Source organism: Coregonus clupeaformis, chromosome 1, assembly GCF_020615455.1.
Source record: "Coregonus clupeaformis isolate EN_2021a chromosome 1, ASM2061545v1, whole genome shotgun sequence".
Classification (NCBI taxonomy): domain Eukaryota; kingdom Metazoa; phylum Chordata; class Actinopteri; order Salmoniformes; family Salmonidae; genus Coregonus; species Coregonus clupeaformis.
This window is the reverse complement of record NC_059192.1, coordinates 50,827,397-50,848,972: the sequence shown is the minus strand read 5'-3', so window position 1 is coordinate 50,848,972 and position 21,576 is coordinate 50,827,397. Positions and strand designations below refer to the sequence as shown.

At 47.1% G+C, this 21,576-nt stretch overlaps 1 protein-coding gene across 20 annotated transcripts in view; it reads right to left on the bottom strand.

Annotated features, from left to right (window-relative positions):
* Positions 1–21,576, bottom strand: part of LOC121570187 (baculoviral IAP repeat-containing protein 6-like) — a 141,888-nt gene that overhangs the window by 69,212 nt on the left and 51,100 nt on the right. For 10 of the 20 annotated variants that reach the window (XM_045221664.1, XM_045221675.1, XM_045221690.1 and 7 more), the window contains 27 exons: positions 21,110–21,237; positions 20,354–20,485; positions 19,766–19,981; positions 19,414–19,597; positions 19,025–19,228; positions 18,283–18,410; positions 17,593–17,746; positions 17,347–17,463; positions 17,055–17,212; positions 16,720–16,846; positions 16,457–16,567; positions 16,022–16,283; positions 15,226–15,797; positions 14,935–15,110; positions 14,655–14,769; positions 14,285–14,479; positions 13,961–14,161; positions 13,227–13,506; positions 12,845–13,101; positions 12,573–12,681; positions 12,220–12,444; positions 9,221–10,148; positions 8,976–9,119; positions 7,334–7,463; positions 2,587–2,718; positions 2,006–2,167; positions 1,316–1,489 (listed from right to left, as the gene is read on the bottom strand). In XM_045221664.1, coding sequence (XP_045077599.1) covers positions 1,316–1,489; positions 2,006–2,167; positions 2,587–2,718; positions 7,334–7,463; positions 8,976–9,119; positions 9,221–10,148; positions 12,220–12,444; positions 12,573–12,681; positions 12,845–13,101; positions 13,227–13,506; positions 13,961–14,161; positions 14,285–14,479; positions 14,655–14,769; positions 14,935–15,110; positions 15,226–15,797; positions 16,022–16,283; positions 16,457–16,567; positions 16,720–16,846; positions 17,055–17,212; positions 17,347–17,463; positions 17,593–17,746; positions 18,283–18,410; positions 19,025–19,228; positions 19,414–19,597; positions 19,766–19,981; positions 20,354–20,485; positions 21,110–21,237 — 5,721 coding nt within the window. The remainder of the gene's footprint in view (positions 1–1,315; positions 1,490–2,005; positions 2,168–2,586; positions 2,719–7,333; positions 7,464–8,975; positions 9,120–9,220; positions 10,149–12,219; positions 12,445–12,572; positions 12,682–12,844; positions 13,102–13,226; positions 13,507–13,960; positions 14,162–14,284; positions 14,480–14,654; positions 14,770–14,934; positions 15,111–15,225; positions 15,798–16,021; positions 16,284–16,456; positions 16,568–16,719; positions 16,847–17,054; positions 17,213–17,346; positions 17,464–17,592; positions 17,747–18,282; positions 18,411–19,024; positions 19,229–19,413; positions 19,598–19,765; positions 19,982–20,353; positions 20,486–21,109; positions 21,238–21,576) is intronic. The other 10 variants (XM_045221686.1, XM_045221695.1, XM_045221699.1 and 7 more) reach the window with 7 other exon arrangements.

Sequence of the window (21,576 nt, the reverse complement as noted above, 5' to 3'; positions counted from 1 at the left end):
GGAAACATGTGCCGACATCATTGCTTTGTACAAAAAGGGCTTCACAGGCAAGGATATTGCTGCTAGTAAGATTGCATCTAAATCAACCATTTATCGGATCATCAAGATCTTCAAGGAGAGAGGTTCAATTGTTGTGAAGAATGCTTCAGTGCGCCCAAGAAAGTCCAGCAAGCGCCAGGACCGTCTCCTAAAGTTGATTCAGCTGCGGGATCGGGGCACCACCAGTGCAGAGCTTGCTCAGGAATGGCAGCAGGCAGGTGTGAGTGCATCTGCACGCACAGTGAGGCGAAGACTTTTGGAGGATGGCCTGGTGTCAAGAAGGGCAGCGAGGAAGCCACTTATCTCCAGGAAAAACATCAGGGACAGACTGATATTCTGCAAAAGGTATAGGGATTGGACTGCTGAGGACTGGGGTAAAGTCATTTTCTTTGATGAATCTCCTTTCCGATTGTTTGGGGCATCCGGAAAAAAGCTTGTCCGGAGAAGACAAGGTGAGCGCTACCATCAGTCCTGTGTCATGCCAACAGTAAAGCATCCTGAGACCATTCATGTGTGGGGTTGCTTTTCAGCCAAGGGAGTGGGCTCACTCACAATTTTGCCTAAGAACACAGCCATGAATAAAGAATGGTACCAACACATCCTCCCAGAGCAACTTCTCCCAACCATCCACGAACAGTTTGGTGACGAACAATGCCTTTTCCAGCATGATGGAGCACCTTGCCATAAGGCAAAAGTGATAACTAAGTGGCTCGGGGAACAAAACATCAACATTTTGGGTCCGGAAACTCCCCAGACCTTAATCCCATTGAGAACTTGTGGTCAATCCTCAAGAGGCGGGTGGACAAACAAAAACACACAAATTCTAACAAACTCCAAGCATTGATTATGCAAGAATGGGCTTCCACCAGTCAGGATGTGGCCCAGAAGTTAATTGACAGCATGCCATGGCGGATTGCAGAGGTCTTGTAAAAGAAGGGTCAACAATGCAAATATTGACTCTTTGCATAAACGTAATGCAATTGTCAATAAAAGCCTTTGACACTTATGGAATGCTTGTAATTATACTTCAGTATACCATAGTAACATCTGACAAAAATATCTAAAAACACTGAAGCAGCAAACTTTGTGAAGACCAATACGTGTGTCATTCTCAAAACTTTTGACCACAACTGTACACACTAACTACAGAGCAAGAAGAAAAGTGACAGACGCAGAGGGAGGTAGAAGGAGTGTGTGGTTGTGTGTGTGTGTGTGCGCACGCGCTTATGTCTGAATGCAAGTATGCGCTTGTATGTACGTGCGTGCTCTTACATACCTTTCTCTGAGCGGAGCCGTTTGAAGGAGTCCGTCTTGGAAAGGCCTGGGTCGGCGATGACCTTGGAGCCCAGCTTAACAGTCAAGTCGATGGAGCGGTAGCCCTGGGGCAGCTTACGGTCGTAAAGCAGGGTCAACAGCTGGGCCAGTGTCATCTCTGCCGGCAGGGGCTGACCTGAGGGGGGTGGAGGGATGAGACACAGTGTTCAGTGACGAACCAAAGCCTTGCGGTCACTCTCCGGTCACACTACCAGGCCCAGAGGGTCAGGAAATACATGACAGCTACATGACATAAAGGCTAGTGACCTAGATAACAATGACTACATGTGAAGACAAGACATCATGGATGGAGTGCTGCTTTTGCGCCTAGTACATTTGTATCTTTGCAAACCCAGGTGTGATCATGTTTTTGCTCATCTTCCCAGAGTTAGTTAATACTTGGATCTTGATGGCTGTGATTTTCAGTATTGACACAATGTCTAAAGTATCAAAAGCTAAATTAACATTTACCTTGACACCCCAGGGTCACAGCAATACACACTAGAACGAGCCAAAGGACACTCAGCCACACTGGCTCAATGAATTGACTGAGGTCACTGCTTCATTAAACAGGTCGGATCAATAGGCTTCCCTTGGCAGAGGGGGGTGCTGGAAGGAGGGGAGCTGACAACCCTGTGTGTGTGTACAGTACCTGGGAGCAGCTTGTGGTAGAGGTGGAAGACAGGCACGCTGAGCGTTTTGGCAGAGGGGTCCACACCTGAGGAGGATGTCAGCTTGTCGCTCATCACACGGCCCCTCCGCGAAGGGGGACGGGGAGGGGTGGAAAGAGCTCTCTTCGACTGGGACTTCAAGCCTGAGAGGGAAACACACTCGGGTCATTTTATCACGTGAAATGGCACTTTTACATCCTAGTGAATGTGATTCCAGAGGTTCTTCTGTCTAGTGCTTTCAATATTTCAAGATAAACACTTAATTGATTTAAGATAAAATGGGATATTTAGCCATTTGTCCATTTACATGAGCATCTGTAAAAATCATCATTTTTTATTCAAGGGCTTATTTCCATATACAAAGAGACCAATCATTTACATTCGGTGCAGGAGCTCAACATAGGGCTGGAAGCCCAGCTACCAGCCAAACAATTCCTGCCCTCTAATTGGTGCTATAGAATAAATAAATTAATGCTAAGCCAAAATGATTGGCAAGCGTGGGAGGGAAGGGATGCGGTGGCCCGCCATGATAGGCTGACAGATCGGAGAGGGCCAAACGTACCTGAGGCCACGACAACGCTGTAGTTGTCCTGGAAACCACTGTCGGTCTTCATCTTCTCTTTCTCCTCTTGATTCTTCTTCTCCTTGTCCTCCTTCTGCTCGTTGATCAGCTTTGCTGTGATGCTGGGGGTGTCTGAAAGAGGGAGGGAGAGAGACGGGCCACGTTAGAGCCAACCTTCGGTAACAAGCCACCCTTCGGTAACAAGCCACTTATGTGAAAGAGTAGATGCCACTGGCCAACTGGTCATTTGCACAGAAGTATTGACATCAACCCTAACGTACGCGCAAACAAGGCAACGCAATCAACAAGAGATATCTAGCCCATCTCAGTCCTCCATTCTCTGAGAGTTCAGATAAGATGGGCTTGATGGCAGATCATCTGCTATTAGCAATTCCAAGGGCCACTAACACAGGCTCCTTTAAAAGACCCCTGGCTAGCGCTAGCTGTATGTAGCAGTCTCTGCTGTGCTGTATCATTAACAGAGCCTGCCCCTACCTCACTGGGTAGAGCCTCATAAAGCCCTGTTGTATCAGGCCTCCATCTGGTGTTCTCAAGGTTCCAAGAGGAGAGCAATTTATCATAGCCACACAGCTAACTGTGCCATGCTGTCACAAAGCTGGAGCCCACCACCACACTCTTGACATTCTAAAAATCCACCTTTCCAGAAATAAGTCTCACTGTTGGCGCTTGCCCTCAGCCCCCAGTTGTGCCCTGGACACCATATGTGAATTGCTATCCTCAGAGTTCGTACTGCTTGGTGACCTAAACTGGGATATGCTTAACACCCCGGCCGTCCTACAATCTAAACTAGATGCCCTCAATCTAACACAAATTATCAAGGAACCTACCAGGTACAACCCTAAATCCGTAAACATGGGCACCCTCATAGATATCATCCTGACTAATTTTCCCTCTAAATACACCTCCGCTGTCTTCAACCACGATCTCAGCGATCACTGCCTCATTGCCTGCATCCGTAATGGGTCCGCGGTCAAATGACCACCCCTCATCACTGTCAAACGCTCCCTAAAACACTTCAGCGAGCAGGCCTTTCTAATTGACCTGGCCCGGGTATCCTGGATGGATATTGACCTCCTACCGTCAGTAGAGGATGCCTGAATGGTCTTCAAAAGTGCTTTCCTCTCCATCTTAAATAAGCATGCCCCATTCAAAAAATTCACCGCAGACTTGACTGCCCTTGACCAGCACAAAAACATCCTGTGGCGTACTGCATTACCATTGAACAGCCGCCGCGATATGCAACTTTTCAGGTAAGTCACGAACCAATATACACAATCAGTTAGGAAAGCAAAGGCTAGCTTTTTCAAACAGAAATTTGCATCCTGTAGCACTAACTCCAAAAAGTTTTGGGACACTGTAAAGTCCATGGAGAATAAGAGCACCTCTTCCCAGCTACCCACTGCACTGAGGCTAGGAAACACTGTCACCACCGATAAATCTACGATAATCGAGAATTTCAATAAGCATTTTGCTACGGCTGGCCATAATTTCCACCTGGCTACCCCTACCCCGGCCACCAGCTCTGCACCCTCCGCTGCAACTTGCCCATGCCCCCCCCCCCGCTTCTCCTTCACCCAATTTCAGATAGCTGATGTCCGGAAAGAGCTGCAAAATCTGGACCCCTACAAATCATCTGGGCTAGACAATCTGGACCCTTTCTTTCTAAAATTAGCCGCCGAAATTGTAGCAAACCCCTATTACTAGCCTGTTCAACCTCTCTTTCGTATCGTCTGAGATCCCCAGAGATTGGAAAGCTGCCGCGGTCATCCCCCTCTTCAAAGGGGGTGACACTAGATCCAAACTGTTCCAGACCTATATCCATCCTGCCCTGCCTTTTGAAAGTATTTGAAAGCCAAGTTAACAAACAGATCACCGACCGTTTTGAATCCCACCGTACCTTCTCCGCTATGCAATCTAGTTTCCGAGCTGGTCATGGGTGCACCTCAGCCACGCTCAAGGTCCTAAACGATATAATAACCACGATCGATAAAAGACAGTACTGTGTAGCCGTCTTCATCGACCTGGCCAAGGCTTTTGACTCTGTCAATCACCGCATTCTAATTGGCAGACTAAATAGCCTTGGTTTCTCAAATGACTGCCTCGCCTGGTTCACCAACTACTTTTCAGATAGAGTTCAATGTGTCAAATCGGAGGGCCTGTTGTCTGGACCTCTGGCAGTCTCTATGGGGGTGCCACAGGGTTCAATTCTCGGGCCGACTCTATTCTCTGTGTATATCAATGATGTCGCTCTTGCTGCTGGTGACTCTCAGATCCACCATAACGCAGACGACACCATTTTGTATACATCTGGCCTTCATTGGACACTGTGTTAACAAACCTCCAAACAAGCTTCAATGCCATACAACACTCCTTCTGTGGTCTCCAACTGCTCTTAAACGCTAGTAAAACTAAATGCATGCTCTTCAATCGAACGCTGCTTGCACCCGCCCGCCCGACTAGAATCACTACTCTCGGCGGGTCTGACTTAGAATATGTGGACAACTACAAATACCTAGGTGTCTGGTTAGACCGTAAACTCTCCTTCCAGACTCACATTAAGCATCTCCAATCCAAAGTTAAATCTAGAATCGGCTTCCTATTTCGCAACAAAGCCTCCTTCACTCATGCCCTCGTAAAATTGACTATCCTACCGATCCTTGACTTCGGCGATGTCATTTACAAAATAGCTTCCAACACTCTACTCAGCAAATTGGATGTAGTCTATCACAGTGCCATCCGTTTTGTCACCAAAGCCCCATATACTACCCACCATTGTGACCTGTACGCTCTCGTTGGCTGGCCCTCACTACATATTCGTCGCCAAACCCACTGGCTCCAGGTCATCTATAAAATCACTTCTAGGCAAATCCCTGCCTTATCTTAGCTCATTGGTCACCATAGCAACACCCACCTGTAGTCTGCGTTCCAGCAGGTATATCTCACTAGTCATCCCCAAAGCCAACACCTCCTTTGGCTGCCATTCCTTCCAGTTTCTCTGCTGCAAATGACTGGAACGAACTGCAAAAATCTCTGAAGCTGGAGACACTTATCTCCCTCACTAACTTTAAGCATCAGTTGTCAGAGCAGCTTACCAATCACTGCACCTGTACACAGCCCATCTGTAATTAGCCCACCCAACTACCTCATCCCCATATTGTTATTTATATTGTTATTTATTTTGCTCATTTGCACCCCAGTATCTCTATTTGCACATCATCTTCTGCACATCTATCACTCCAGTGTTAATACTAAATTGTAATTATTTTGCACTATGGCCTATTTATTGCCGCCTTACCTCCATAACTTACTACATTTGCACACACTGTATATAGATTTTCTATTGTGTTATTGACTGTACGTTTTGTTTATTCCATATGTAACTCTGTGTTGTTGTTTTTAATCACACTGCTTTGCTTTATCTTGGCCAGGTCGCAGTTGTAAATGAGAACTTGTTCTCAACTGGCCTACCTGGTTAAATAAAGGTTAAATATTTATTTATTTTATAAACAAAAAAATAAACATTGACAACCAGATAAAGCCTTAAATTGAACAATTCTCCCATCTGGGTATATATTACTGTTCGATCATGTTTTGAGGGGGGTGCATGTTTTTAGAGGGCTTTTCTAATCTAGAATGGACATAGCCTATTTGCACCCTGAGATTATAGGTATGGACATCGTCCCCCTAAGGAGAAGGGGACAGGCCGGGTCAGTTTATAGAGAGACTGGGCCCAACGACTATTTTAGGAAATAGAGAGGGGTTATTTAACAGAGCACAAGGAAACATTGGATTCGGTGCTTCTTACAAACTCTGGGGCTTCTAGTAAAGGCCAACACAAAATAAATACAAAAAAATCCGTGCAGCAGCGCACGCAGGGCAATTTCAATCATAGAGTTGACCAGCAGGGTTAAAGAATGGGGCACGAGGGTGTGTCATTTAACTGCCACTATGTTAGGCTTGTGGACGGAGGTTGAGTGAAAGTTTGTACTGATGTTCTCTATGAACGCAGTTACCACCAGCTGATGAACTTCGTAGCCATTAAATCAGAGCGCTATCTCCACCTGCTGGAACGCTAATATGGCGGGACATTCTTCCGCACTCATGCTAATGAGAAGCTGTGAGTGGACGCAGCAGTCGCCTGAAAAGGTCAATGTTTATGCCCAGGGAGATTATGTGTGTGTGCGCGCGAGTTATCGTGTTTGCGAGCGTGCGTGTGTGTTTTCTCCATGCATTTGTGTGTGTGTCCGACAATGTGCGAGGTGCTGACAAGGTGCATTAACTTCAAATATGTCTGCCTTTTCACAAATGTAAGGACCCAGTGAGAGGGGATAAAATGCTTGAATGATGAGCAGCGTACGGAGAATGGGTTTCCCCCCCATTTAGATCCCGTGTGTCTGTGGCTGTGGGAGGAGGGTTTGTCCGAGTGGCACTGGACACAAAGTTTATTGGTCGCGTACACAGATTTGCAGATATTATTACCAGTGCAGCGAAATACTTGTCAAATTAATGGACATAGCATATATGCTTCCTGAGATTATAAGTGTGGACACCATCCCCCTAAGGAGAAGTGGACAGGCCAGGTTAGTTTATAGAGAGACTGTCACAATGTCTATTTTAGGAAATGGAACAGTTATTTAATAGAGCACAAAGAAAAATTGGATTCAGTGCTTCTTACATAACTCCGTCCCCATCAATAGTGACGGTTGTGTAGGGGCAGCAGACATACCAGACACCCGGTCCAGGACTTCAGCCAGGGTGGTGGAGATGGGGAGGTGGAGTGTGCGGTACTTGTGCCCTGCTCCATACATGGGGTGCTGGATCACATGGCTGGTAGCGTTGATGCGTCCCTTGTACAGCTGAAGATAGATGAGAAAGTATTAGGACAGACCAAGTACATAATACCACTACTACCAATGTTATGAATGATCATGACTACGAGTGAGAGACGCAAGTTATGGAAGCACTATGCAGGGCCACATTAAGAGCGAATGAGGCCGGCCTTGGCTAAAGACCTCCCACTCTGTCACTCCTGCCTCTGCCTTTATTGAAGTTGACAAGGCTTCTTATTCAGCATGAATGTTACATGTCCACAACATCCCAGGCGACATCTATTGCTTTCCGAGACCTACAGGCGACAGGCATGGTGTTGCCAGAGCACGGCTCAGCTACTGAGGGTCATTGGACAACTCACTGCAGCTCCAAACACAACCTCAGCCCACTCATTCAGTCCCCACAGTACACATTCCTGACACAACTCACTACACCACAGACACTAGCCTGGAAGGAGAAGCCATTAGGATGATGTAATATAAAAGGCTGTTTGAAACATGCACCTTGGCTTTTAGGCAAGTCTGATACACTTCTCATAGGAACAACAATGATCAAGAATCCATATCTTGATATGGTAGCTAGCATAATAAAGTCTACCCTTTTTTTGATTGACAGCAAATCAAAATGTCAAGTTCCCTCCAGTGAGATGCAGATTAGGGAGAAATGTAGTGATCCTTCCTTAAATATCACAGATCAAATGACGTCATAATTTCAATGCTGATGAGATCAAAATGTTGTATGGAGTACGTCATTAACTTTCCGCAGATCTGAAAAAGCCTGATGTACCGGTAAGTAAAAACATTTGGGGGTAAAGGCAAGACAAAGTGGACTGTCTGACATTACCTAATGGGTAAACACATTAGCATGTAGACCCACCCTGCTATTAATCACCTACTGATCATACATGATTAACCTTCACTGATGCCATTCCCAGGATGCCTTGTGTAATTTAGCACACAAATGACCTCCTCTAAGTTAGATGTAGGTTTGTCGTCGTGCATAATCAGAAACCTCTCGGCATGCCATGCACAACAGTCATCCTTCACCTTGTCCATGGAATGACCCTCACCCTTCCCTGACACTGTTCACACTTCATCAAAAAGGAGATGGGGCAGAACAGAGGACAACGAGAGGTAGGAGGTTAAAATTAAATTAGCTTTAGACAATTGAAACCCCTTCCCCCCCACCGTGACTGCTCTCTAAACTCCACTCATTACAACTGATCATTGAGGAGGGTGAAATATGGAGCATTGATGTGACTGAGGTGCGGTGCCGTTTCCCCGACAAGCATCAGTCTGGGGAAAGCCTTGAGTGAGGAGGGATTGTCTGTACCGCTGGGCTTGCCCCTTGTGGCCACCTGGGGATATCACATCATAGCATTATTCCTTTCTAATGCAAGTCAATAGGTAGGATAATTAAATTGCTCCAAGACTCTGATCTAAGGTCAGTTTGACATTTTCCCACCTTATGGTTAAGTTTAGGATTGAGGGTATGGAGAGCTGATCCGAGATCAGAGCCTACGAAAACTTGATACCCACCGGACAGGGCGACTGCAGGAAGACTGTGACCTTCTCGTCCTCCAGCATGAGTTGCAGGAACAGCCTGCGGATGAAGCCAGAGATGTTGCCAGAGATGGGCACATTTCCACGCTGGGGGGCCAACTGGAAGAGCTCACACAGCACCTACGGAGAGGGAGAGACCACCATAAACACACATGTTAGTAAACCATCACAGACACTGTTGGTCAAGTGGAAATGTGTGTAGTCAATGCATTCCACCAGACCTGTGCCATGAGCCGCTGGTTGTTGGGGTGGCAGGAGATGCACTGCAGGAAGAAGGCCACTGTGGCGTTCTCGATGGCCGTCCTCTGCTGGGTGGTGAGCCCGCTGCCCCGGGCCGAGGAGGCTAGAGAGTAGCGTGACCCAGAGGGCAGGGGTGGCGGTGGAGGAGGGGGGCAGCACGCACCACCGGAGGCAGCAGAGTGGGCTCCCGTGTGCCCCTGGACACCACTGGCTCTCCCTGCGCTAGCGCTGGAGTGGCACAGCAGGAACAGCAGAGCGGTCCACAGCGAGTTCACTTCCGGCCCACCAAGCCAGTCCTTCATGGCATGACTGTTCCCCACCTCTGTAAGGAAACGCAGCACTGGGGCTGCCAGCTCTGCAGAGAGGGGGACCCTGCTCTGAGAGGAAGATGAAGAAGAGGAGGAGGAGCAGTGGGGGTGGTGGTTGTGATGGTGTTGCCGTCGTTCAGCCTGGGCGGTGGCAGGCAGGGGCAGGTCAGCGGCAGCCAGGAGGCCACAGCAGAGTCCGGCCAGGCTGCGGACCAGCAGAGAGGGCAGGCCTGAGTCCAGCAGCTGTTCTATCGCCCCGGGTGACTGGGAGGCTGCAGCCAGAGTGGCCAGTTCAGACTCGGACAGGGCGATGGGCGGCCGCGCGTGCTTGGAGTCATCGGTGAGGCCGGTGGCAGCGGCACTGGTGGTGGCGTTAGCATTGGCGCTGCTGAGGTCGTGCTGCTTCTTTCCGTCGTCCGTCATGGAGAGGCGGTGCTGGGCCTGAGATTGGGCGGCGGTGGGCGGGGCCACGATGCCCATCCAGGACATGAGCAGAGAGAAGTAGCTGGGGTGGATGTGGCACATGGAGCAGAGCAGGCTGTCTACTGCCTTCTTCAGCACCATGTTACACGGCAGGGACATGGACCAGTTGTACAGCAGTCTACAGGAGAGAAGGGGACAATCAGATAAACAAACAAAGCACCACTCACTGGACTGACATCGTTCCCGCTAAAATCACCAGATCCAAAACCTTCATAATAATCCTTCTGAATCTTTTCACTTTTTTCATTCGTCTGTATATGTAGTTTTAGAGATGAAAGGAGCCAAAGGTTGGCATTGTTTTTTTAAACTGTGTGTACAGAGTAGAAATGTCTGCAAGGATGTGTGTAAGACATACAGTACCAAGAGGGGGATGGGAGAACCTTTAGAATGAATCTAGCTTGGAAACATCAGGGAGATTTATTCTCCCCAGGCCACAAAAAAACGAGATGTTCTACAAACACTGATGGCTCAAAGCATGAGCTCTGCTTAGCCTTTGATGACTAAATAAAGAGCACAAAATCACAGTTGGTGCGCTATGGAGCGTAAAGGACAGAACTGTTTTCTTTTTCTGACAGGATATAGGGCCATTCACACCAAGGGCGATAACTATAATGATAAATTATACATAACTACAAACGTTGGCGAGCATCCACACCAGTGGACCGTTTCTCGTTCTGCTGTACACCCGTCAATCAACTGATCACTGTATCCTACTGCACGCTGCCTATTAACGCGATAACAAGAACATTCAGTACCTCAGGGTGATTTGTCATAGTGACAACTGCAAATAATACTTCAATGAACGTGTCATGAAAAATATAGAAACTCATTTAAAATGTAGCAATTCAACAAACACTGTTTTGCCTGCGCATCTTTTACATTGCTTGCCTCGTTGCTCAAGTGATTTCCATTTTTCGAATGATTGTCAATTTGTTTGGATCTTTTTCAGTGTTCTCATCTCTGTTTGTCCTGTGCAACAGCTCATTTTGGCCCATTTTACATTTAGCAAGAGCAAGCCTGTTTCTCTCCACGAAAAAAGGTTTTTAGGCCTAGTATAAAAGATGCTAAAATAAATGTCCTATAGCTTTTGTAGCCTATAGCTTTTCCTGCGATTTCACATGAAGAGGAATAGCGGAGGCTTGCATAGCCTAGCCTATTGCGCACGGGAACAGCTGGAAGAGAGAGGCTAGAGATGTGTAGCCGAAGTAAGAAGCTAAATATTAGCTAGATATTAGGCCATACAATAGCTAAATAGTAGGGCTATAAATATTTTACCTTTCAAGAAAAAAATACAGATTATGAAATGGCAGGTCTGTGCGTTCCTCCAGGCTGATGCGCTCTGCAGTCCCGGACATTGATTATGCCTACGTTTTTAGACAATATAATTATTATACCTAAGCTACAACACAGTGCAATGAGGAGTGTATTATTGTTATCAAGTGAGTACACAATTATTGTCTAGGGCTGTAAACTGCAGTGATGTAGACTGATTTGAATAACTGCTCAAACGTCCTGCTTTGAATGGTTCATGCCAAAATAACTGCATACAGCCTAGGCCTGATTATGCAACCACTTGGATCAGTAAATGGGTCTATTAAGTTTACTAGGTGCAGAAAGGTATATTAGCAAGGTACAAAGACAGGCCTACCATCGGAAAATATGGCCTTCTCATGCTCTATTTGTCGAGGATCATCACTCCCAAGTCGTCCTATAATTAATGTGGCCACCAATACGTTCACACATGCCCAATTATTCAGGCAAGCTTACTGTGCACGCTGCCTTCTCTCCGAGCAGCCTCCTGTACCTAGAACCAAGAACGCTTCAATAGAACACATTTTGTATTGGTTGTCAATGTGTTATCGGAGGGACCAAAAATACAAAAACGCTCTAATAATAATAATAATAATAATAATAATAATAATAATATGCCATTTAGCAGACGCTTTTATCCAAAGCGACTTACAGTCATGCGTGCATACATTTTTTTTTGTGTATGGGTGGTCCCGGGGATCGAACCCACTACCTTGGCGTTACAAGCGCCGTGCTCTACCAGCTGAGCTACAGAGGACCTAAAAGTGATCCAAACGATAGCTCTCATTATCGTTCTCCACTCTTGATTTTTGTGTGAATGCACCCGTTTTTTATCGTTCCAGTTATCGTGCTTGGTGTGAAAGGCCCTTAACACTTACTCAAAGAGCTCTCTGTTGAGCAGCACTGGGAGGTCGTAGTCCACGGGCAGCTCGTAGCTGTGCCACAAGATGGCTGCCACACAGTGGAGGTGGGAAGGGGAGGGCATGACGAGGCCATACTCCCGTGATGAGGAGCTGCTCTGGCGCATGTAGCCCAAGGGGCCGCTCCTCTTGTGGGCCGCCACCAGCGACGAGTCATGGACCCACTGGAGAAGGGCCTGGATCCTGGAGGGAGAGACAGGGATTACATGGTCAATATTAACATATCAAGAGCCGCTTTCACAGACCCAGATTACATAGATCCAGCAGTACTAGGCTCAACACTACATCAGTAGATGTTAAGTGGTCTTTACCGGTCCTTAGTCCCAGGATCTTGTGTGGTTCCCAGTTGGTAGATGATGTCAATGGTGGAGTCTGAAGAGAGACCGTTGAGCCTTCCAAAGAGCAGGGGACTGTTCAGGTCTAAACGACAGAGAAATCACAAAATAGCCATTGATATCCATATATAAGATACTCAAATGATAGTGACATACAGACCTGAAGGACAAGATGTGTTTAATTTATGTATAATTGCACAAATTACCATGTGATCAATGAGCGTTTTATTCATGTGGAGGCTACATACTGGTAGGGTCGGTGCCGGAAGCTGCACAGTTCCTCAGCAGGATGTCGATGAGCTTGAGGCCGATGCGGGTGGACTGCAGGCCGATCTTGACCAGCACGGCTTCGATGTTAGGTGAGTGCATGCCGCAGTAGGGGGACATGAGCAGGGCGGCGCAGGTCTGAAGCAGGTTGGCGGTGGGGGCAGCGGCGCTGGCCATCATGGCCTCCAGGTCACTGACGTGGGTCAGACAGTGGTGGAGCAGACGTAGCCAGCCAATACTATGAGAGAAAGAGGGCAAGGTCAGAGGTCAGGTAGAGAGATTTGCTGTGGCACTAGTGTTTTTTGTTTTTTACGCTCAAGTAACATTTAACAGAAGTTCCTGTAAGGGCAAGTATGTCTGTACCTGGTTTTAGAGACCTGGTCCTCAGAGGGCAGGAAGGGGTTGTTGACCGTGGCTGAGGACGTGTTTCCAAAGGCAGTGAGGCCAAGCAGTTTGATCTGGGACAGGCCCAGGGTGCTGGCGTCACGGGGCCGGTGCAGCCTCAGACACACAGCGGACGCCACCTCAGCCTTCACCAGTTGGATCTTGATGTAGGTGAGGCCGCTGGTGATGATGGGCGTGGACAGAGGCAGCATGTTGACCCCATCTGCACTGATCTCAACCGAGACTGAGGAGGGGCAGGCTGGGGAGAGGACAAAGGGACATTGTCAGGGGTAGCGATAATAGATGATGGTGGAATATGTTCAACTTCTCCAACTGGTACTGTCTGGCACAATGGTGTGCTGTGTTTGATAGAAGCATGAAAAATCCATGTGAGGTTTTGCATATTTAAAATGGCACTACAGTCGACAGCGGTAGGTTAATATTTGAGTGGGTGAAATAAGTGAGTCATGAGGAAATCTGTGCTTAAGGGGTAAGTAGACAGTGTGCCCTTAAGGCACTAAAGCAGAGTGGCACAGCTCTGTTGCTGATACCTGAGCTGCAGTCCTGCTGGTTTTCCTTAAATTATCAATTAGACAAGTAAGGTTATTGCTTTGCAAGAGATTTCTCTGAACTGTTTATATTTAATTCAGTCTCCTATTCAGACATCTAGTCTGCACTAGTGTCCCCCAGAGGGGCTGTGGTGCAGTACTCACTGGCGAGGGAGGCCAGGTGTGGCTGGATGTGCAGCTCTTTGAGCAGAACAGCGGCAGGAAGGTGGATGGTGAGGTCACACCACGCCTCCTCTGGCAGGAAGATGTAGGACCAGGCAGCCGAGCGCGCCCGTCTGTGAGGGGGCGTGGCCTGGAGGAGGACCTCAGCCGGCTGGGCCGTGGGGCTGCTGGAAGTGATGGTGCCTGCAGAGGGACAAATAGGAAACAATTCCCATTATACAACAAATAGCGGTCAAAGGGAAAAACACAAAGACAACTTGCAATCATTCAGAACCTATTAAACACGAAAGGAGAAGCTCCACATACCAAGCGGAGCAAAGTTGTGGAGTCCCTCTGCGTTGTCAGGCTCGGCGGCTAGGACCCGGGCCTTGAGGCTGCCATCTGCAGCCTTCCCTGGGCCAGTGTCCAGAAACTTCATGATGGTGGACACCATGCTGCGTGCTGTGTTCACTATGGCCCGTGTGCTGGTCACCATGTTGTTACATATCAGCTGGACCCCACCTGCACACAGGTCAAATACAAACAACCTATTATGTCTAATTGACAGTACAGTATACTAGTACTAGGATATTTCCCAATCGTGTGTGTATGTAGGTGTGTGTGTGTGTGTGTATGTAGGTGTGTGTGTGTGTGTGTGTGCGTGTGTGTGTGTGTGTGTGTGTGTGTGTGTGTGTACCCATGTCGTGGAATGCCTTAAGTGCCTCGCTGGTGTCCAGCACTCGGAGGATGAACCAGAGCAGAGGCTCAGACAGCTGGCATGTAGACAGGGAGCCCTGGGAGAAATACAAAGACTGCTTGTGATTGAAAAACTTTCAGAATCCATGGGTTGAACATTTATAAATCTAATAAACTGAAGTACTATTAAAGCAAATATATTTTTCTCAATCCTTTAATCTTAACAAGTAAATCTCTAAACAGATGATGTCCGTTTGGTCATGGGCTGAACTCAGTCTTACCTGTCTGCCCATGTACCCACAGGCCATGTAGGTGAGGATGGGCTGAAGCATCACCTGCACTGAGGTGGCTCTCTTGCTCAGGGTGGTGAGGATGGTGAACAGGCCGTCTCCTACAGAGATGGCATCTAGTCCTCCATGGAAATTCTCATGCTTGGTCAGGTGGAGACCACTAGCACCTAAAGACAGGAAGGTAAAGCATTATCAATAAGAAGCACATGAATATCTTATCTGCTAATCCAGGATCCTTCTAAATAAAGTTCTCAAAAGTTGACGTGTGAGGATGAAGCCTACCTATGATCATAGCCATGGCGCTGCTGTTGCACTGACCCAGAGCCGAGAGGATCTGGCTCATGATCTGCTGGTTGGCCAGCACCAGGTCAGCCACTCCGGCCGCAGGGCCCTGGTTAGGGGTGGCCCCACCCGCTGCCCCCTCCTTGCTGCCACACACCTTCTCCTCGTCCGACACGCTGCTGTCTGACGCCCCGCTGCCGGCCGGCGGCAGACGCCCGCTGAACTCGCGGTCGCCCGACAGCGGCAGCTGGACCAGGGCGTTGACCAGCTTGAGCAGGTCGAACATGAGTTGGTCACGCGTGGTCTCACCGCACACTGCCTTGGCGTCACCTGGCCGGATGATGTTGGCGAATAGGCCGCCGAAGCAGGCGCGGGCGCCCACAGCGCTGTCGGAGCCACTGCGGGACACCACCTTGTCAGAGCAGGTGATGTAGTGGTGCACCAGGAAGGTGATGGACTCAATGACAGAGGAGATGGTGCTCACCGACACCACCTCAAAGTTCTGCTCCAGGGTGAACTCTAACAGCTTGACCTGTGCGTCCAGAGGACCCTGGCCTGACTGGAACGGACCTCTGAAGGATGGGCGGAGGAGAAAAGATGCGATCATTGACGATGGTGCTTCCTAACAAATCAATGTACTGTTTTGTGATGAATTCAAAAGGATGGCTTTTGTTCCAGCCCAGCTCTAACACAGATAAATTGAAGACGATGATTAGTTATCATTTGAATTACGTGTCTTAAGTGCTGGGGTGGAACAAAAGCTGCTTTTGATGATTCTCTAGAGTAGACAACCTACCTCTCAGTGGACAGGATGTGCATTAGTTTGAGAAGGAACTCGCTGAACATCTGTGGGTTGGTGGAGGAGAGGTGCACCTGGAGTCTGGTGAGGAACTCTTGCATAGCTTGGGTGGCGGTGGGGCCGACCTGGGAGCTGTGCTGGCTGGTGCCATGGGGGTTGCTCCCAGACAGGAAGCGCACGAGCACGTGCACCAGCGTAGGGTCTGACACCATCTGCTGGGCTGTGCTCTCATGAGCTCCCATCCCACTGCTGGAGGCTGCTGACAGACACACAGGACCAAAACACACTTGATTAAAAAGGAGTACTATTGAAAGTCCTTTGGCCTCGGTTACACTGCATCTTCAACATGCATTTACTATTTCACAATCCTCAATGGGAAACATCAGTCAGAGTTGTCAGACACTGTTTTGAGAGTGAAACCATAGGATTTACCACTGGAGGGCATGTTGGTCATGAGGGTAAGGGAGTGCAGCACCAGACACCAGGTCCTCAGGGAGGTGTTGGGGTACCAGGCTAGCACTGACAGGAAACTGTTGATAGAGGCTGCAGGGAAACACAGGAGTTTAACATACAAACACGTACACTTCCCCATGTGAAAAGCCAAACAGTGAATGATTCACACAAGAGAAATCCAATGGTTTGAGAGTTAAGCGGAGAAGGGAGTGGATGGAGAGACACACAGGGTGACCTCTGACCTTGGTTGAGTGGGATGGTGGGCACTCTGCTGGCGTTGAACATGAAAATATCCGATCCACTCTCCTCAGTGCCCCCAGAGCAGGAGTTGAGACTGAGGGTCAGCCACAGCTGCAGCAGAGACTCCATCTAAGGCAGAAACACATGTGAGTACTTTATCTACAAATCCACTTATCCAGGGTAACCAACGTATTCTTGAGAATGGTACATTACCTCTACTGCCACATCATTACCAAACTGTGGAGAGGGATGTATAAAACAAAGTGATGTGCAACAAGTCATTCAAGTCTTGTGGAGTAGTAGAGACCCTGGACTATACCGTCTGTTGGTGACTGACCTGTACGTGGTGCACCTGGAGCATGGAGAAGAGCTTGTTGAAGCAGGCACTCAGCATGGGGATGGAGGAGGGCTGTACCATTAGGTTGCTTCCTGGAGCGGAGCCCCCACGGAGCCCCCGCAGCAGAGAATCATCCGTCCCATTGGATGCCTGGGACACTGAGGGGAGAGAGGGACATAGAGAAGGGACAAGGGTCAGCCATCTTTGATGCTTCGCAAGGCTTGAAATATTTTCCCAAGACTCAAGTGTACATTCCCAAACATCTATAAATACTTTTTTGGTAGGTTTATACCTGTGGGGGATGTTGACGTGAGCGCCTGTAAGATGGAGTCGGCCTCCAGCGTGGCCATCATCTTGAGCATAAGCTCAGCCTGCTGCTCCAGCCCTACCTCCAGGCGGGCGTCCAGAGCTGAGGGAGATGTCAAATGTAAGGGTTATAAAGGTGGAATGTATTCCTTTACATGCATGGAACATGCTAGAGTACAAAGAAGCAGTAGTGTGGAATCCTGTATGAGACTAAGTTTGGGATGGCCCTTACCTTGTGACACGGAGACAGAGAGACTCTGAGACCCCGGCTTTTCGGCAGCAACCGGGGGCTTGGACACCGCAATCCCTACTCCCCCTATGTAGGGGTTGTAACCGTATGTACCATAGTCAGCACCCCAGTAGTCATACCAGGTGCTGCTAATAGGCTGTAGGAAGAGCGAGAAGAGAAACGCAAATGCAGTCATTCTTCTCAGATGCTAGGTACCTGTATAATATTACATGCACACTAACACTACATTCTTTTGCATGCAATGGTGGAGTTTTCTGAAAGAAAAGTAAGAGTGAAGAGAGAAAAACTTTCCCAAGTTTGCTAATTTGATTGATTGGGTCTACATACACAAAATTGCTTTCAAGTGTCAAATTGGAAAGTTTGAGAAATTGGGTGCAGGGCTAAGAGGGAGGTGGTGTTGGGGAGGGATTCAATACGACTGCACAACTTTCTATTACATATCATTATTTAAGAAGATTATGAGAAGAGGTTGAACACTATGGTTTGAAGTTTGTATAGCTACATAATTGATCAGTGGGGTTCATTTAAGTTAATGTACTAACATGTTTTTTTGGCCTGAATCCATATGAGCCCCAGAGTTGATTGTGTTAATACTGAACTCAATAGAAATGCAAGAGAGCATGAAGAGAGGAGTGGAGTAGAAAACACAGGTGAGTCAAGCAAATGACATACCTTAAAGACTTTGGCGGCGAGGGGATCTTTCTCCAAATCAATATCTAAAGGATCAATATCAACATCCATGAGGTCTTGTAGTAAGTCAAAGTCTTGATCTTTTTCCAAAGATGAAAGAGATGGAGCACCTTTGGATAACGAAAAGAGCTTTAATATTGCCAAGCAAGCACACTAAAACCAGCAAACACACAGAGGCTTTGTTTTAGGAAGTTACTAGGCAATTTTAAGGCTTACAAACATTTCTTTCTGCAGTTGAGAGGGAGTCCAAACAATGGATGTTTGCCCACTATAAATCAACAATCTGACAACTTTGGCCAAAATTCAGACTTGGTATAAGTGCACAAAATATGTGCTTTTGTGTAAATCATTTGATGTCTAGGGAATGAAGATTTGTGATAGTTTGAATTCAGTACCCAAATCTCAAGTCAGGATTTCTACCATGAAGTAGTGCAGCTTTTGCACAAATAAAAAAATGAAATACCCTTAGTCTTAGGAAAATAACCACTACCCCTTAAAACATTTGGATATCTAATAGGCAATGAAGCTACACTGTTTGAACTCCCCCTCCAAAAGGCAAACAGTCCATTCAGAATTAAACTTATTATACTGAAAAAATAAAGTAAACATGCAGCTAGCTAAAATGGGGAAAAAATACAAACAATTTAACACAAATGCATCCATAATTATAAAGTGAGGGGGGTCCATGTGTAAAATGTTGACAAGGACGGGCCTACCAACGCACTTTGGAAAACAGAGGAGGTCCCAGGAGTACCTGCGATAATATCCGGAGCCAGGGCCTCGTCGATGGTCTCCACCTGGGGGATGGGGGTGGGCTGGGCCAGGGAGTCATCAGAGTCTATCCCTGCTGAGGACGACGATGCCCCTGCCTCCTCACCCACCGCCTCCTCACCCATACCATCCAGGGACCCTGGGGACAGCAACTCCCCTGAGGAGAGGGGACAGGACAGGACAAGGTTAGTGCTGGGAAAAACCAAAACGACTAGAGACTGCCAGCAATGCAAGGATTCCCCAAATCTATAGTTCTCTTTAATACCAGCCTTTGCTGGAAAACAGAGTTCCTCAACGAAGAGAGAATTGAACAGTGAATTGAATTGTAGCAGCACCCCCTACCTGCCAGGATGTCCTGCAGCATGCAGGTGAGGGAGTACTGGGCCCAGGCCCCTCCCCAGGAGATGTCCCCCCTGTTGAAGTCTGTCCCCACCAGCAGCAGCAGCAGACGCTCCAGCTGATGCTCCGACACCACCTCACACAGGTGGATGGTGGGCCTGGTGGCATTGGTTATCCTGGCCAAGACCTGCAAAGTCAAATCAGACATGTGACAGCATAACTGTGTGACAATCTATCTATTTAAGTAGCCATTTATTTAGAGCCAACCAAATCCATCTTTGCCATTATTATTATTAGTAGTAGTAGCAGCAAGTGTGCCCTCTATTCAACTGAACTCAGTTGTGGCTGTGCATACCTTGCAGACGAACAGCAGGAGGTCTGCGTGGCAGGTGAAGTCCATGGAGAGGAGGAAGAGGGCCAGTTTCTGCACCACGGAGATGCAGCGCTCATGGGCCAGGGTGAAGGGCAGAGGCTCCACCTCAGGGGGCTCCTTGGCGGCCGTGGTCTCCGTGTCCAGGGAGGAGCGGGGCCACTCAGCTGTCCGCCTCAGACGGATCAGGTCCTTAAAGTGCTGCCAGAGCGAGAGATGGGGGGAGACAAAGAGAGAGATGGAGAGAAAGAGAGATGGAGAGGCAAATGTCAGGCAGTGGAAGTCCATTAATACACATGGTTTAATCTATCTCTATTGAAACTAGCATACTTGTAACCTGTGTAAGTGTGTTTGGTTCACAAGCTATGCTAAATAGGTGTATGCAGATCTGTTGCAACTTGTTGAAAGTTGACCCCAAAACATGCAGTTTCTAGGATATTTGACTTTATATTCTTGTGTTCCCAACATGAGAAAAAGCATAGAAATAGAATTACTTAATACTTAGTCATTCCATTTCCAGATTGATTAGTCAAAACAGAAAGCTTTCCTTTTCAGAGCTTCTGAAATCCTCACCTTGGATGTGGCCTGTTTCAGCTTGGCCTGCTCCACCAGCAGTTTGTATGAAGAGCTTTTGTTGCTCTGGATCTTCTCCTTCTCAATTTGTTCCACCAAAGCTTTCTGTTTTGCCTTCAATAGATTTAACTGCTACAATGAAAAGGGCATGATAAATATAACACTGCACAGACCATCTATTACATGCAGAGACGTCATGCAAAGCCATTAATAAGAGGGAGAATCTCAGTGGTGTAAAGTACTTAAGTAAAAAATACTTTAAAGTACTACTTAAATAGTTTTTTTGGGGTATCTGTACTTAACTATTTATATTTTTGACATTTACTTCACTACATTCCTAAAGAAAATAATGTACTTTTTACTCTATACATTTTCTCTGACACCCAAAAGTACTCATTACATTTTGAATGCTTAGCAGGACAGGAACATTCTCCAAATATCGTCTGGATTGCTTAATATAAGGAGTTTGAAATTATTTATACTTTTATTTTTGATATTTAAGTATATTTAAAACCAAATACTTTTAGACTTTTGATCAAGTAGTATTTTACTGGGTGACTTTCACTGTTACTTGACTCATTTTCTATTAAGGTATCTTTATTTTTCCTCAAGTATGGCAATTGGGAACTTTATCCCCCACTGGAAAATCCAATATTTGTGACGAATACAGATTTATGGGGTATGAAAAAACAGGGGAGATTCACAACTCCTTGACGTTTTTAAAATGGAACGGATGTTGGATTTGGACACATTTACCTGTTTGTGGTGCACCAGCTGTTTGCGGATCTTGCGGGAGTACAGGCGGTCTAGGCTGCTGTTGCCTTTGGTTGATCTGTTGGAGCTGGAGGACTGGAGGCTGTTATTTATAAAGCTCCACTGATTACCTTGGTTCATTGGAGAGAGATGGAAAAAAGGCAAGTTAGACTTGTGTTTTGAGATCCAAATCAATATGCATTACCCTGTTAATATGATTAATGGATCTCAGAACTGAAGAAATATTGTAATAACTTAATTTTATAGCCACTCAAAACCAAGAGTAATAGGATAAGGTTTCTCCTAAGCCTATAACATCACTCATACAAGGCTGTTTCTTAATTATTATTTTTTTAAAGCCACATGCGTAACAGTAAAAAAAGGTGAAATATGGTAGACAAAACAAGAAATATTATCACTTTTGTGATTTCTTGACCTCATAAATCATCAGTACCAGATCTTATCGGAGA